The sequence below is a fragment of the Ciona intestinalis genome, unplaced genomic scaffold (assembly GCF_000224145.3).
Source record: "Ciona intestinalis unplaced genomic scaffold, KH HT000075.2, whole genome shotgun sequence".
Lineage (NCBI taxonomy): Eukaryota > Metazoa > Chordata > Ascidiacea > Phlebobranchia > Cionidae > Ciona > Ciona intestinalis.
The window spans coordinates 477,196-494,687 of record NW_004190397.2 but is presented as its reverse complement, the minus strand read 5'-3'; the positions used below and the strand labels follow the sequence as shown (position 1 = coordinate 494,687).

The window sequence follows — 17,492 nt, the reverse complement described above, 5'->3', positions numbered from 1 at the left end:
ATTTCCTTCAATCCTGTTGTCTTAGAATAGCTTAATTATATTTTAAATAGCTTAATTATAATTTTATTGTAAAATCTTCAAAATACGTCACAAATTTGATGAATGTTATTTTTGTTTTTCAAGATTTCGAAAACCCTTCCCAACTAATCTTAAAGTGGATGAGATCGAGGCGCATGCTTTAAATTGAAAGCAATATTTTAGATTTGATGTAAAGTTCAAGAGTACCAAAAATATAGCGACCAACATACGAAATATTAAACTTATTGTATCAAACACGTAATGCTTTTTCAATAAAAGTTATATTTTTCATAGATTTTTTTGCATGCGACGTAAAACAATGGTTATAACGTTGCAATCAGAGGGTATCAGATTCAAGGCTCGATGCTGCCACCACCGCAAGTCATTTAAGGTATTTTCTCCAATCCAGTTGTCACTACAGAGTTGTCAAAGCAATATATCCCAAATTACGATTACCCATAACGTTTTATAACACATTTTTTTATAACACTAGGACGTAATTTCAAACAGCTTGTGCCCGCTTACAAGTTATCAAATTACCAACTTTGTGGGTATTTGTTTTTGTACGCCTGTATGGCTGGCGAAATTGGCGTCTATAATTTGTGACCACTTGACTGAACAATGTTAATATAGGAACCTATATAATATATGAACATACACATTGAGGTTGAAGGACAATGCTGGCAGCACCAAGCATCGAACTCGGAACCTTATAATGTCACAACACCATTAGCCTACTACGCGAGGATAAAAACAAAAGGCGGAAATAATTTTGGTTTTGCCTGTTACACAAAATTAGGTTCAATTTCGTTGTGGTAATAATTTCAAAACAAAAGGACTAATTAATTGGTTCCAGTCATTCAGTCAGGCAACCACACTTCTTTTCATGTCTAATTTTTTAACCGCGTACAACAAGCGTAAATACCCAAGCAATAATTGGACAATTGTTCATGCTATATAGTCGAAACCCGGCGAATAATTTATCAAGCTTTATTGGAAACTTCGGGTTTAACTGATAGTTTTAGGCGCGCCGCGGTAGGCCTATCCATAACTGCATACTCTTAAATACACACATACCAGTATAAGAACCCGTCTTTTCTATATACGTGTTAGGTGTGTAATTTTAATAATATGTAAAAGGGTGGGGAAAGACGGGACACATTTTCATTTTATTTTTCGTCCAATTTGGTGGTAAACAAAGAACATTCAAGGAATTATAAAACCGTATCCTCACGACTCCCATTGACTGTTGTTAATCGTTTAAAACACGTTCAGGTCCGTTTTGTCTTTTTGATTACGGTAACGAAGATTTAGAAATATTTTAAACGAAAAGACAGGATATAGCGACAAAACAATACTTGTTACAACACTATGTTATAAGATTACTATGCTCTTATAAGCCCAGAGAATAAAGAACACTTATTTTATTGCTGTGGCTCGGCAAAAGTTATAACACTGTTTTTCTGTTTCATACACATCGTACCCGCTTGCCGGGAGATACGGCTTTTATTTCTTTGAATGTTCTTTGCTTACTATAAAATGGAACAAGAAAATAGAATAAAAACACGACCCATATTCCCCTACCCTACTATATAACATTGCCAGTCATTTTTTATACACAAAAAATATATACAAACAATAACCCGTGTGGATTTTATTTACGATTTCACTTCAACATTAGCGCCATCGGCATTAAGCCATAAAATACTCGCTGGTTTTCCGTGACGAAAAACAATTAGGTACCGGCTACTGTATAGTCTCTGCTAGGTAGTGTGACAAAAAAGATTGTGGAACAAAAAATGAACAGGCTGCATTAGGCTGAACTTTTGTTAAAGACTCGTAAAACGGTGTATGTGACGTCACAGCTATGACGTAACGCAGGGAATTAAACGTCACGAAAGCGAGACATTTTTTAATTAAAATAAATAAAAGAAATTGTATGTTAGGAGGGGGGGGGCTGTTGTTTTTGTTTTTCTGGGACAGATTTGACACCCTAACGACACCCGCAGCAGTAAAGCAATGATTTGCGCCACACAGAAAAACCGTACCAACTATAGAACGCGTTTAACAACGAAAAATTGCAACTAGTCTTTAGCGAGCAAAAATGTTGTTAAAAAACAGTGAAAACTCCGAGTTTTACAAGAAAAAAGCAAAAACATATGGAAACACCATCCACAAATGAAAAGGGCAATTGAAATTAGAAATATATAGACACAGAAGGCGTGTTAAGGCACACATATTACATAGGGGCGACTTAAAGGACTGTGTATTAAGTGACAGCGGAATATGTGCTTGTAAAATACAAGAACTAGAAACTTCGAATGTCTGAACACGTCTTTATGGCTGTATTTTGCATATAACCGGTCATATTAAGCTGCTTGGAGGGGGGGGGGTATTTCTTTGTGCGCACCAATACTGATACGAATAATTGCACATAAAGACTCGGGAAGGACTCGGTAGTTTAGGAAACGTTCACTAAACCACATTATGACGTCACAAAGTGCATTGTTTATCAAGAATTAAACGGTAAAGTATATATAGTTGGAAAAATGGCGAACCCTGGCCGTTTACTCGTTTTCAAACCCGGATTTCGCAGCGAAAATCCGTACTTGAAAACGTCAAGCACTCCTGTTCGTGGTTTTGAACAGGCTTTTGTGATTTTTAAAACCGGTTTTGTAGTTTACGGTTTTTATAGCGCGACTATTACCAATTTTTTCGCTGTTTTAAAAAAATTGAGTGTAAAATTTTGTGGAGAAATTGTATGGCATATTATTAGGACTATGACGTAACAAACGCCTATGTGACGTCACCGTCGCCCTGCACGAGGCAAAAGTGCAATCGACAACGAGAAGAAAACGACACAGAAAAAAAATTAAAACATTTTCTAAGATTTTTATAAAATAAAATATTTTTTGATGATTTTAAAGGGAAAAAACAATGCGAAATATAAACTAAGACGAAAAGACACAAATGTCCATTTGAAAATGATTGTTCGGTTTACGCATTGATTTTTGCTGCTGTATGACCGAGTGTCTAACAACACTGCTGGAAAAGATTTCTGACGTTTTTTTTCTATGGGTAAGGTACTGGTGTCTTTTTAAGTAGGGTTACTGTAACTTGCTGGCTGGTAGTAACATACCATACTGTCCGGTCTAAAGAAAATTGGCTCTATTGGCTGGTATGGGATAGGGGCTTGGTACATATCGGAATTAGGGGGATAGTAGGGGGCTTGGGGGTAATTTTCCTGGGGCTGGGTGCTGTAACAACACCCGGAGCAATGGCAACAACAGAAACAGCATTGGGGTGGAACTGGGTAATTTTGGGGCTCTTTTGGGGGGTATTCGCATGCAGGTCCAGCGTCGTTAGGGGTTATAGGGCGCGATTGTGGCGCTGGGCTTATTGGGGCAGAACACACATCTCCAGCCGTCGAAGGTGTAAAAGATGAAGAATACGCCGACATAGGCGAAGAACGGTCGCTCATTGAAACTGGGGCCGGTAAATAGCTTCTTGTAGGTTGAGGTGTGCACTCGCCGTAGTATTGAGCGATTTGATAATCCTGTTGTATGCGTTGCTGCATGACCGCTGCCTCGTGCTTGCTTTGCGCTACGTTGTTGGCTAGAGTTTGCCGCACTAGCATGGTGATAAGGTTCAAAATCATAGCCCGTTCATGCTGCATCAGACAGATTGTGCTGTAATCAACAACCCGGCGAAGAACGAGTAAATATTGGAATTTCAAATCGTCTTCTCCGTTGAAATGATTGTCCAAATAACTAATCAGCTTTTTCCGCTGCCGGTCAATGTCACTGAAGTCTATGAAAAAACGCGAGCACATATGCTGCTCTAAACGAGCGGCCATGTCAGGTCCTGTAGCGAATGAGCCTGTAGCTTTTCCGCTCTCGTCACAGTCTCCGGGGACAAAATCGCGCACTAACAAATTGCAATAGCGCAGAAGGCCGCCGCCGCGTATTTCTTCTGGCCTATGGGTGCAAATTCGTCTGTGTTTTAAATGCCGCAATGCCGCGTTTATATCCCCGTAGACGCTTTCTGCTACTATTGTCGGGTGAAAATCGGCGTTCATTTCGAGGTTTTGGTGTCTGGCTGCGTGTCTGAAGCGAAGATACGTGTCTAGGATAATTTGGAAGGAGTCGACACTAAATTCGAATTGACGTCTCATGCTTTGTACGAATTTCAGCTCCAAATTTCGACCTGAAAAAAACATTGTATTTAGACCACATCTAATCGATATTGAATGAATAAATAAATGTGTTTTTTAACTGTAATTTCCTTAGTTATAGCTAATAAAACAGATTCAAAAATACCCTTTGAAAATATTTAGTAGTGTGAGGGAAGTTGGGACAAATTTTTACTCTACTTCCTCGTCCCATTTGGTAGTGAACAAAGAATATTTAAAAAATTATTAAACCGTATGTTCACAACTCCCATATACCGTTGTTAATTGTTTAAACGCGATCAGAATATTTGGATATTATGTGCTAAAGGTGTCTCATCTTCCCCCACCCTACTATCACATACAGTACTGTAGGGTAAGATGGGATACCGTTAGCACCTAAAGGTGGCTGTACACAGTATCCGCCATGCGAATTTCCTTGCGAAGTCGTATGCAAACCCATTACCGAGTTCCGCATGCGGCAGCAAATCCGGACAAAACGGAAAATTTTCGGATACTGTGTACAACCCCCTTTAGTCCCAAATGTCCCGATCGTGTTTTAAACAATTAACAAATAGTTAATACGAAATTGAACATAACGTGTCAATAGAGTCACAGTTGTTAAATATAAAATATTCCAGTACAGCCTACCGGAAAAACAGTATGTACATTGCTTGATAAAACAGAGACGCTTAAGTGTGTTTACAGAGCATAAAAGGTAAAATAGCTCCATATTTACGCAGTGTTAAGCTATAAGCCATTCTTATATTATATACCAATATCGCATAACAGTTTTTAAGTATAGCAGGGTGGGGGAAGATGGGGCACCTTTAGCACATAATATCCAAATATCCCGATCGTGTTTCAAACAATTAACAACGGTACATGGGGGTTGTGAGGATACGGTTTTTTAATTCTTTGAATGTTCTTTGTTTACTACCAAATGGGACGAGAAAACACAACGAAAAGCTGTCCCATTTTTCCCATTCCACTATATATATAATTTATAAATGCCCCAAAACGCTTGAAAATAGTAATAAGTTTCAAAATAGCTTAGTATTTACGTAGTATTAAGTTACAAGGGAATCCTATATACCAATATATTATAACAGTTGTTAAGAATATAGTTATAACAAATTAAAAATGTACCAAAAACGCTTTAAAAATTGGTTTAGGTGTCAATTACTATAATTATTAATTGTTAGCCTATTTTGGTTTGGGCAAGAGATAATTACTACTTAAATGTTGCCTAATATATACGTACGATTAATAAATACGGAGCGAAATGTGTCAAAACGGACTTTAAACGGTTATTAACATTTTATCTATATGCGTGTTTTTGCTGTAATATTATACAGCAATAAGCGATTATAATCGCTATGTACAACTCTGCAAACGGTTTGAAAAATCTTATTCGAACCGAAAAATTTGCTATGAAGAGACGTATTTCTCCGTGCGTGATTAAGCCTTTTTGGCCGGCAGCAGATTAAGTGTATTTCATAAATATACAGTCGGGCAGTCGGCTAACTTAACCGGTAAAACCACAATTCGCTACATACTCCATAGTTCTGAATTACTGCAAAATTCGGTGTAATCCGACCGTTTCTAAACGTTAACTTAAGCCAGAGGCACTAAGGACAATTTATTGTGGCGATAACCCAGTTTTAAAAGTCATTGCAGCGTTTGGTTCGAACTGGTAAAGTCGTTACGCTTCACTACGCCAGGTTACGCCCGATTAAACATTACCCGCAAATTGGTTCCAGGTTCGATCGTGCGTGAACAGCTATGCTTTAAACTTAAGAATTAGTATGTAAAAACACATAACAAGTTTTTAACTTTTTTTTGTATACTTTTTTTTTCAAAATGGAAAAAATTTCGGTTTTAAATACTTACAAATTAAAAGCATTATACAAACGTAATTACATATGTTTTAATAATAAGCGTGTTTTAACTGCTATCGTTTTGTGGCATATATTTTCGTTGTTGCCCATTTTTAGTGATTCTGTACCGTATTTGCTAAGTCAAAAAAAAAACGTTATTATAGTTGCATTTTAAACAGTTTTAGCGCAGTTTACGTTTTGGTTTTAGCATTCTTGTTTTACAAATTTGTATTTTAAAAGTTAATATAATAGGCCTACTGAATATCGGCACAATACACAATAGCGATCGATTTACCAGGAAATTTTCAAATGTAGGTAATATGGCCGGTAAAAATAGGGTTTAAAAATTTGCTTTATTTTAACTCGTAATTTTAGCGGTTTTTGCCAATAACCACTAAAAACGAGCCGATTTTGCGGGTCAAATACTATCGAGACTGCTAAAGCATGTTCATTACGCGATTACTGTTATACGGTTTAAAATGACTCTAAAATTGCTGGTTTTGACGGTCACACAATTGGTTCTGTGTGTGTGAAAACCTCGCTGGTTTAGTTTGCTGGGATTTAAACCTTATGCGTGACAATATATGTTTATGACGTCACAATACTCTTTTGTTGTGCGGTCGCAAAGTAAAATGAATGGCATGGTCCGGAAACTTTTTAGTGAAAAAATCGAATAGATGAATGAATGCAACTTATTTATCTCCGCGTGGCGGGGCAACGACAGTCGTTATAACACTGGTGTTCTATTTCTGTTTTATACGCATACATTATTACGTACGGCTGATAGTTTAAAATTAAATATTACATAAAGACCCACGTGAACAACTGCCGTTGGACACGTACGCGCAAAATAACAGCAGCGTGAGCCTCGAACCCATATTCTCTAGTCTAGCGGTGAGCGTGAGATAAAAAAAATATCTTGACTATAACTACATAATTTTATGACATCAAGGTATTATCATTCAAAAATAAAAAATAACGAAAAATTTGCAACATTTTATATTTTCGGCATTTCAAACTACAAAAAAGAAAAACCCTCGAAAACATAATGCATTTTTTAAAAGGTTAGTTTAACTTTTGGGAGGCCTGTTTCAGCTGGACAAATATAGACTTTGTAGGCTGTACGTATTAACACAATAGGCCAAACGTTGTCCTTCTTAATACAAATGTTTTTAACAGTTAACAATGTTCTTTAAACGCGCGAGAATAGGCTTATAATATAATTATGTAAATAACCGTTGTTTGCTACAAAACGGGACGACAAAAAAAAATTCAAATATTTTTTGTATCACCCGCTGAAATAATGTATCGTCTCGACAGCGCGCATAAAGGACGAGACATACGAAACAAGGTCATATTTAAAATCGATTGAGCAAATTTGAATGGCTTACGGGCGTACACGATACATGGCAAGTGATAATATGAATAACAATAAACATTGCCGGCAGGTATACTGTGTCCTTGGATTAGCCGTTAAGGTTCTGTACGATTAGAATGGTTATTACTGTGGGGTAAGATGGGATATTGTTAGCACCTAAGATAATTAAATGCTATATTTTTTATCATGTTTTTTTACAATCAACAACGGTTAGAATGGATATTACTAGGGGGTAAGATGGGATATCGTAAGAACCTAAATCCCATATTTCTTGATCGTGTTTTAACAATTAACAATGCTTTTTTATCGTGTTTTTACCAATTAACAACGTTCAGATTAGATAGATATTAATGTGGGGTAAGATGGATACTGTTAGCACCTAAATCCCATATTTCCAGATTGTGTTTTAACAATTAACAACGCTTTCGTTTTTAACAGTTACTAACGAGCCTTATGATACGGTTATTTATTTCTGTAAATAATATTTTTTTACTACTCAATATGTAACAATAAAATTATGGTAAAAGGACGAAAAATGAACGCATATTTTTTGTGGGAAATTACACCCAGCGTTTTTTTGTGTAAAGTTTTCTGATATACGAAGCGTTTTCGGGCGGTAAAAAATTTAAAAACCGTTTTCCAATATCATGGTTAGTAAAAAATAGTGAGTCGTTCTGCTATCCCGAATTAGGAAAAACGGGTCCCATTAATTCAATACAAATGCCAGATGATGCTAAAACAACTAGGAAAAAACGCCGGGTTATAAATGAATGCATTCATTAATAATTTTACGAAAACCGGCGTTCTGTGATGCCAGTCCCATTGTGTGTACATTTCGGCAGTTACATTCTTACTAAAATACCAACGTTTTTACGTATTTTTTGCGAAATTTATAACAAATTAAAAAAATTAATACAACATAAAAATTGGTTGAAAAAGTGTAAAATCATTTTCTTAGATAACTTAAATACTAGCATAACATGCTATATTAATAATAAATAGCACTTTTCAAGCAAACTGCTAAATAAAATAAGGTACTTAAAAGGAGAAAACAAATCTAGGTTATTTTATTGATGAAGCAGGGGCAACAGTAGTGTGGGGTAAAATGGGATACCGTAAGCACCTAAATACAGAATATCCAAACATCCGTATGGTGTTTTAGACAATTAACAACGGTCTATTGCGGTCGTGAGGGTATAGTTTTATAATTCTTTGAATGTTCTTTGTTTACTACCAAATGGGACGAAAAATAGAACGAAATATTTCATATTACCCCACCCTACTATAATATAATATATATCTGTTTGTTTAGTTTGTTACACAAAAGCTTACCCGAATTATTGTTGAGTGAAATTAAGCTCCATTTGTCCGAATCATTTGCGACTTTGACCATTTTCTGGACGTAGGCAGTTCCTAACACCACGCTTGTCATGTTGCTACGTACTACTCCTTCGGGAAGAAGTTCTAGAAGGATTTCCATGACAGAATCTTTTATTTTCTGCCAGGAAGACTGGTTTTGATGTTGGATGGGGTGGTAGGAGGTAAAAGGAGACTTTTGCTCCTCCTCTCGTTTCGGAGGCTGGGAGGAAATGAGAGAAGACGTGGACGAAGATGTGGACTCTAAAGATCGAGTCCGAGATCGGAAGTTAGTTCTTGATTCCAGAGAGTCTTGGATGAAAGATGCGGACGCAGAAGGGGAAACAGGAGCGCTTGAAACGGAGGACCCACTGCTAGTGTAGCCGCTATCTTCTAATAGAGATAAATCTTCGGAGTATTTATCGTCTGGTTTTAGGTGCCGTCGCCGTACAGTGCTCGGTAGGGAGCTTGGTCGAGTTTTTGTCGCTTCAGAAGATTGGCGTTTGCGGCGACGCTGGTGCTCGTCTGATTTCCGCTTTTCAGTGGCAGTGGAATTGTTTGAATTGCTGTTGTTTTGCAGTTCATTCGAGGGCGTCTCGACAGTGAAAATCAAGTCTAAGTCTTTGTATGTCGGAGCTGTTTGCTGAGAAAGTACGTGCGTTGCGGCGCTACCATTCAACCGCACGTTCTGTACTTTGACGCCGTAACTTTCCAGTCGTTCACACACCATCTGTGACAAAGGTTATTAGGTTTTAGAAGCTGTTTTGTTTGCAGTTCAGAGTGCAAAGCTGTGCAAATGGCAGGCGCCTTGGTGGGACGCATTGTTTAAATGTTGGCGTCTAAACTTTACCACGCGTTGCGTAAATAAAACGAAAAGTACTGGCGATAGGTTTAACAGTACAAACATATGGATTAAGAAAATTAAATACCGTATACCATATATCAAAATACATTATAATTCTGTTATAAATAAGTGACGCCCTACAGCGAAACATGCCAAGAAACCCCGAGATTTTTTTAGACCAGAGTCGGTCTATTGCCGCCGAAAAAAACAATTAATAGAGAATAAAAAAGGTAAAAAACAAATTTTGCAAAAAAAGTTAAAAAACAAATTTTGTTTGCAATACCCTCAAAACCAAACTAAAATATACGAATTTTTATAAAAATAAACCAATTAAAAAAGGTTTAATTTAAAAAGGTAATAAAAAACACATATTTTACCTGCACTAGCTCGCTTGGGCTAATTTGTAGTGTAGGAAAATTTCCTACACCATGAATAGGAACAGTTGCTTCCATAACCTCTGCCAGTCTGGAAACGCCACGGTAGTCCAAGAGCTTATAGCGCTTAGCACTCGGGTTCATGACCTTTTTTGCGACCTTTTGGTGTCTAGAGGTCACTGACGTGTCCATTTTGATGATAGTAGAAACAATATTGCACTAACTTTAGATTGGTTACTAGACAGCCTACGTTAGGCCTAAGCAATCTGTAAAAGAACATGTTTAATAAAAACTGTACGCTTTAAGTCTTACACACACTTTTTCCTATTTTTTATGTGTTTTTTTTTAATTAAATTCAACATATGAGTTCATTATACTGAACTGTGGGTTTAATAGCCACGCTTTTATATAAGTAGTTTTAGTAGCGTGTTTTAATAACGACTGTCGTTTTGTTGCTAATTCCCTTCTCTTTTGTTACACTGTATTAATAAACATGGTTTTCGTTGCCATATTCAAAGAGATAAACACAAGTTACGTTATTGTTAAGTTATATTAACTAGTTAAATCGGTTACATAACACTACAAAACTGCGCAGTCAAATAGAAACGCGTCTCTTCAGCCATGCGCAAAAAAACTCTTGCCGGGCCAAAAAGGATTCGATTCTTTGCTTACAAAACGCCGTTACAGTTCCTATGGCTGACTGCACTTTGAAATGTCACCGACATTGCGAAATTTAGCGAATGCAACTGCTTTTCAAGACTGCAGGTACTTGTACCACTACTAGCGCTCAAAGATACTTAGTAATAGCGACTAAAAATAAGCAGCACGACTCAGTACCTACGTTTTTTTTTGTTTCGCTTTGAAAGCCAATACCAGTACCTGTCTTTTGTTAGCTAACAAACTCTATATAGTCTATAACAATGCCTTATTTGTTGTCGTAATAAAGGCTGTGGAACGTAACAAATATAGCATTGTGACGCACCGAGCAGTCTGTTTCTGTCTCCAATGCAATTTAAATTGCAAACGATTGCGCAATTTTGAGTGATTGATTCATAGCGTTTAGCCTGTTAGAACGACTTTCATACTAAATGTGGCTGCTATATTTCGCCTATCTATTTATTACAGGTTTCTAAATTAATATAAAGTCGTAACGCGTTGATTTGAACAGTAGTTATAGCGCAAATACGAAACAAAACATATACCACCTAAATTAAGTTACCTTTACAGCTATACACAGAGGGTCATATTTCCGCTAAAATAAACGAGAAAATGACCCCGCAATCGCAAACTATATACGTTTATTTAAAAAAAAACTTGCCAGCGCTAAACGCTTAGGCTAAACAAGGCCTAATATTGCTGCAGACAAGGATTAGTCATTCATAAGTAGTATCTTATAAGGTAAAGCAGTTGGGAAGTATACACAAGTAGCAGACGCGTATTAGTCTGTCGTATTGGCGAAACTAACTTCTCCGTGCTAATGCGTTTTAATTTGTTCACTGGTTTCTAACATGTATGCAAAATTATAGTATTTTTAAAAAACTAGAGCCTAATTACATACATATGCTTTTTAGTGCAGAAACAGTACTGTGAACTTGTAAAGCTTGCGTTTTATATTACTTCAAACTGCCCGCTTTTAGAAAGGTGCAGGTAAAACTGAATACATCATAAAATTGCAAAAATCTTGACTTTTCGGCTTCATATATCTATTCTAAACCCACAGAACTTCTTCCTTTTAATAAGGATTAATACACGCGATAATACAAGTCACAAAGCAGCTGATCTTAACCTGACCTAAATACTGGCAAGAGAGTCAACGCCAGCAGCCGCTTCTGAATCGAATGAGCAGCTACCCAAGCGTGCCTTGTCCTTTTAGAGGCGCGCTACAACACGAATCGTACCACGCATGTGACGTCACAAAGCGCTGTATGACGCGCCGCCTTCCCCGCTAAAAAGAGAGAGCGCTCACAGAAACAGAGAACTAGCGGGGTAAAACGCAACTAAAAGAAACAAAAGATTCCCTAATACCGAAACACGCTGCGGTAGAAAAACAATATGCCTTGATACTGCTTGGTTGCGATTTCTTAAATAGAACTACAGTTCCCTAATTGGGGAAAATGTACATGACCTAATATGAGATGAGTAATTTTCCAGCCTACGTTCTAAAAATAGTTACTCACGGAATTTAAAAATACCAGAACAAAAATGTATGTATGTACAATTAAAGCTGTACGGACTGTAAGTCATAATAGCGTTTTGTAAATACTGGTTCTTGCTTTTATATATATATATGACCTTAAGTATTTTAACGGTTGGCTAGTTCTGTCAAAATAGCAAGTCAAATTACTGATCCGTTAGATTGCGGTTTCTTTTTGTAGTCTGGGGTCAAAAACGCCGGCTGCATACATTAACTGTTGTATTTGGTATGCATAAGGCAATAAACGTCTAGTATAACGTCTGCTATTTTTGCGTTCAGATATTTTCTTAAAAAAACTCATTAGCGTGAACTTTGTACTGGTGTTACCCATATAGAATTAATACAACGGTTGAAATTTTTAGCAAATATTTCGAAAATTAATTTTACACGAATAAAACAGGGTTTTAACAAAATTATGTTATAAAAGGCGGTCCCTGACTCCCTATATTAGTTTTTACCTATGTGGAAAATATTTTCGGGGCGATACCGAAACGGAAATCTACAAAACGAATAATTTATATATCAAATGTAATTCCCTAAACAATTTTTTATTTGCGTTACTAATATGGCATAACAACATCAGTTTCAAGCTGAACAGTTAGTTTCCCCGCGTAAAACACCTTTCGGTACTTAGTAGCCTACTGATAAGAATTGGTATTTCAAGGAAAAAATACGGAAAATATTACAGTCAACACAAAAATTACAGATTTCAGTTTAACATAATACGGTACAGTGTATTCAGTCTGCATAAATAAACCTGTAACAGCTGAATGTTTAGTCATATTATTCTGCTATAGGCGTAAAAAGTCAAATGTCTAAATATAGTATAGTAAGATGGGGGAAGATGGGACACCTTTGGCGCATAATATCCGAATATCCTGATCGTGTTTTGAACAATTAATAACGGTCTATGAGAGTCTTGAGCATATAGTTTTATAATTCTTTGAATGTTCTTTGTTTACTACCACATGGAACGAGAAAATAGAGTTAAAATGTGTCCTAACTTCCCACATTCTACTATATATCGAAGTTATGAATGGTACAAATAAAATTGTAAAGACTGACAGTAACGGTAAAACGACAGTCGTAATAAGATAAGTTAAAACAGAAGTACAAAACTAAATTTAAAATTGCTACATCCAACAGACAAAAATCAGAATATTTGCTGAGAAATTTAAGCGAGAGACGACTGGTTTTAAGTTTAACTTCCAGTTTAATAAAAAAGGGCGTCTTCACCAGAATAGCGCATTTTGTTTGCTTTTCCGTGTTTCAGTAAATGTCAGGTGCTGTGGAAATTAACCAGAAAAAAAAATGTTTAAACTTTAAACGCCTGACAATGTCACAGTCTGTTGCTATATATGTATTCTTTAAAAGCTGTGTTTAAAACGCCGAATTTTTACTGTCAGTTTTCATTTGTACTATGTATTCTTCAAAAGCTGTTCTTTAAAAGTCGAAATTTTTACTGTTATTTTTTACCTATACCAATTGCAGTGCAATTTCCCAGTAAGCATTCTATTTTAAGCTAATTTAATTGGTAGTACCTATGCTCTTTGTGGTTAACTATTTATGGCGATCTTAATTATAATAGACGGCGGTTTCAAACCTTTTTCTACCTATAGTTCTGCGGGGTAAAAGGAATATCATATTAAAACCTAAAACCCGTATTTCCTGATCGTGTTTTTGACAATTACCAACGCTCTTTTAGAGTGACAGGGCTACCGTTATATAATTCTGTAAACATTCTTTGCTTACTAGTAAAAAGGACAAAAAATAGAATGAAAAGATATTTTTAGGAAATGTAGTAGGGTGGGGGAAGATGGGACACCTTTTCATTCTATTTTCTCGCCCACAGTAAACAAAGAACATTTAAAAAATATTACAGCGTATCGTCACGACTTTCATATAGACCGTTATTAATTGTTTAAAACACGATCAGGATATTTGTTGTATGCTAAAGATGTCCCGTCTTCCCCCACCCTACTATAAAAGTAATATAAAAGCTGATATATTGGTATACGTACCAGAAATTAAGAACCGCTGTACTAGAAAACCAGTTAAGTTCACAATGCATTATATTAAGCTTATATATTTAAAACATTCAAAGACTATAAACAGCCGCACGATGTACCGGTACAGTACATTTGCATTATGTTATGCGTGATAGGGCAATAATCCGACCGGATACCAGTAGCGTTTCCAAGGAAAGCTACTTTTTCTTAAAACCGAGTTTAGATTGCCGCTACAACAGTCCAAAACGTTTGCTGTGTGCAATAATATTTGGCAATCATTTTGAAAACAGTTTTTGGCAGTTTTTTGATGCCGGTTTACCTGCCAAGTGTATAGCAATTAAAACGGCCAATTAAGAGCCACTAACGTGACGGCTACGTCTCCCCGCACCGCCGGGTAATCGAATTTCAATTGTATTTCAGACAAAAGCTGCACGAGCACCTGAGCCGAGCAATTACACATACGATAACTACACGATTATTGTGATTTCAGCCGCTTTTATAATTAAAAATCAGTCCTGATTGCACTCGAAATGCTCGACTTTTCACGACTTTTTAATTCATGTACATAATCTAAGTCTAAAGGCGCGTGGCTCTCACAGCACATGCCTGACTGCCGCACGGTTTCCAGTAAGAAAAACACTGCCGATTTAAACCAAACAGTACATCATGTCTCCTCTTATTCAAATCACGGCATTTAAATCATCGCACCGGCGCAGCAAAGCATAAACAAAACAGAACCATATGCTAGGAAACGCCGCATAAGGGGCAATCAAACGATTGTGTTGCAATTGTAATACGAAATCCTTTCAGACAAAAGAAAGAATAAAATCACTCAAACTAAAAAGCCTGCAACGGGCCCATACAAAAGGTACAATAGTCTGTCTAAATTTGTCTCTAGTTTAAATGTTTTTGACATTTGATTTCGTATTTAAGCGTTATAAACAACACATAATTATCCAGAGTTTAAGTTTAATAAAGCTGTATACGTAACTTGCTGGTCGTCTGTTTATAGCAAAATAACACATCTTAAATCCTGTATTGAATTTCATAGCCTGCAGACTTGGTAGTCTTATACTTGCGTACATTGGTGTATAGTACTGTAGGTAGGCTAAGATTGAATACCGTTAGCACATATATTACACATTTACTGATCGTGTTTTTGACATTTTACAAAGCTTTTTTTCGCAAGGCTACGATTCTATCCTATTCTGTATGGGTGAGGTCCGTAAAGACCTGAGATTTAGGCCAGATTTGGCCCATTACCCCAGAGGCTACAATTATTTATTTCTGTAAATATTCTTTATTTATTACCAAATGGGACGAAAAAAGTGAATGAAAGCATGTCCTATCTTACCCCACCCTACTATTTCATTACACACCCGGTTAAACCATTGAAATTAAAACGAACATCGCTTTAAAATCGAATATTTAATTTCCGTGCAATCTATTTCTTTTTTTTCTTTCCGGATGAATGATTAATATTATGACGTCAAGGCGACGTGAAATGACGCACGCAAGGCAAGTGCTGCGTGACGCTTTTAACGTTTTGCAATAAATTGCGACCTGGCCCGGTTGCGCTGTGACGTCATCAAATGCATGACGTCAATTTTTGCGTGGGACAGGTCAAATTAGACTTAGGATAATATAGAAAAAAGTTAAGAAAACAGTTGATGTATAAAATTAAAACTTTAAATACCTTAAGCACGTAATATACCGAATTCATATTCGTGTTTTTAACAGTTAACAACGCTTTGTGAGGATACGGTTATATAATTCTAGTAATGTTCTTTGTTTACCACTAAATGCAATATAAAATCATGGACCACCTTACCCCAACTCACTATGAAACAAACACAGAGTCCTCTGGCGCAATTTTTCAATACTTAACGATAATTTATAAAAATATTTTCGAAATTTGTTGGATAAAATTGTAAAATATAAGTCTTAACAAAAATAGACAGGCATAGCTAAAAGTATAGCCAATTGTAACATATAGTAGGATGGGGGAAGATGGGACACCTTTTCATTCTATTTTCTCGTACATTTTGGTAATAAACAAAGAACATTCAAAGAATTATAAAACCTTGCCCTCGCGACTTTCATAGACCTTTGTTAATTGTTTAAAACACGACCAGGATATTTATTTATTTTGTGCTAAAGGTGTCCCATCTTCCCCCACCCCACTGTATGTTTTACTCTTAAAAGCTGTCTAAAAAAGTTAGCAAATTTTAAAATATATTTGAACTGCCTAAAAACTGGCAAAAAAACTGTAAAATGTAACTCAACATCAGATGTATATAAATTACTAATAAACTTTCTATTTTGAAAAATACATAACACGAACCGCCGCACGTTATAGACATATATACGGCATCGTAATGGTTGAGGGTATGTGACGGCATTACAGTTCCTTTATATTGTACATTGCTTGAAATGTATGGGCAATGACGTACGTTTGTATCCGCTGATTTATTGTGTATTGATAAAACGCAATAGTAACTATATGTATAGTACTGTATTGCTCAATGCGAAAATACGACGATTATCGATGTATGTGTTCCGATTTTAAACCTTTTTAGGTTAGGTATATATAGTAGGCTTGGGGAAGACGGGACATCTTTAGCACATAATATCCAAATATCCTGATCGTGTTTTAAACAATTAACAACGGTCTATGGGAGTCGCGAAGATACGATTTTATAATTCTTTAATTTTTCTTTGTTTTTTTTTACGAAATGGGACAAGAAAATAGAATGATAAGGTGTCCCATCTTTCTCCACCCTACTATATAGTTAGTTGGGGTAAGATGGGACATTTCATCCTCTTTTCTCGTCCCATTTGGTAGTAAACATTCAATACTTACGAAATTATATAACCGTAGTCTCGCAACCATAGCGTTTTTTATTTGTTTAAAACACATCATATGAGATTTAGTTGCAAACGGTATCCCATCTTACCCCACGCTACTATGTTTTACAATTCCACACAACAAATACAACGAATAACTCATAAATTATTTCTAATACGATAAACAAGTTATTCGCTACTGCGCATGCGTACCTTTGGGAACTAAAAACAAATTAAAATACCATGTGGTAAAATAATATCAAATGCGGTCAAATGAAATTTGAACCCTTAATTATGGTTTTGTAATAAACCGTTACCGCACAGTCTTGAAAAACAACTCAAATACTTAACCCGTCATTTTGATGTTTCTGACTTTTTAGTATAACTAGACTAAGAAATGCATTTAAATCCTGAAATATAAAAC

The 17,492-nt window shown here is 36.2% G+C and overlaps 1 protein-coding gene and 1 long non-coding RNA gene across 2 annotated transcripts in view; both read right to left on the bottom strand.

The window, feature by feature from the left end:
• Window positions 1–1,657: 1,657 nt before the first annotated feature.
• Window positions 1,658–10,306, bottom strand: LOC100185204 (terminal nucleotidyltransferase 5C-like). The gene is made up of 3 exons (XM_018815436.2): window positions 10,022–10,306; window positions 8,777–9,530; window positions 1,658–4,224 (listed from the first exon to the last, which is right to left on the bottom strand). The coding sequence occupies exons 1-3, from the start codon at window positions 10,208–10,210 to the stop codon at window positions 3,116–3,118; spliced, it is 2,052 nt and encodes a 683-aa protein (XP_018670981.1). The 5' UTR covers window positions 10,211–10,306; the 3' UTR covers window positions 1,658–3,115.
• Window positions 10,307–13,315: 3,009 nt separating this feature from the next.
• The window catches only part of LOC113475008, a 21,514-nt gene continuing 17,337 nt past the window's right edge, over window positions 13,316–17,492 (bottom strand). The window contains exon 3 of the long non-coding RNA XR_003396746.1: window positions 13,316–13,498. This is a non-coding gene — a long non-coding RNA (uncharacterized LOC113475008). The remainder of the gene's footprint in view (window positions 13,499–17,492) is intronic.

Excerpts from the sequence above, each read along its gene's own strand:
- LOC100185204 (XM_018815436.2), bottom strand. The coding sequence starts at position 10,210 with ATGGACACGTCAGTGACCTCTAGACACCAAAAGGTCGCAAAAAAGGTC. Across the intron at positions 9,531-10,021 it reads GCCCAAGCGAGCTAGTGCAG|ATGGTGTGTGAACGACTGGA; the intron begins GTAAAATATGTG and ends CCTTTGTCACAG. Across the intron at positions 4,225-8,776 it reads TTCACTCAACAATAATTCGG|GTCGAAATTTGGAGCTGAAA; the intron begins GTAAGCTTTTGT and ends TGTTTTTTTCAG.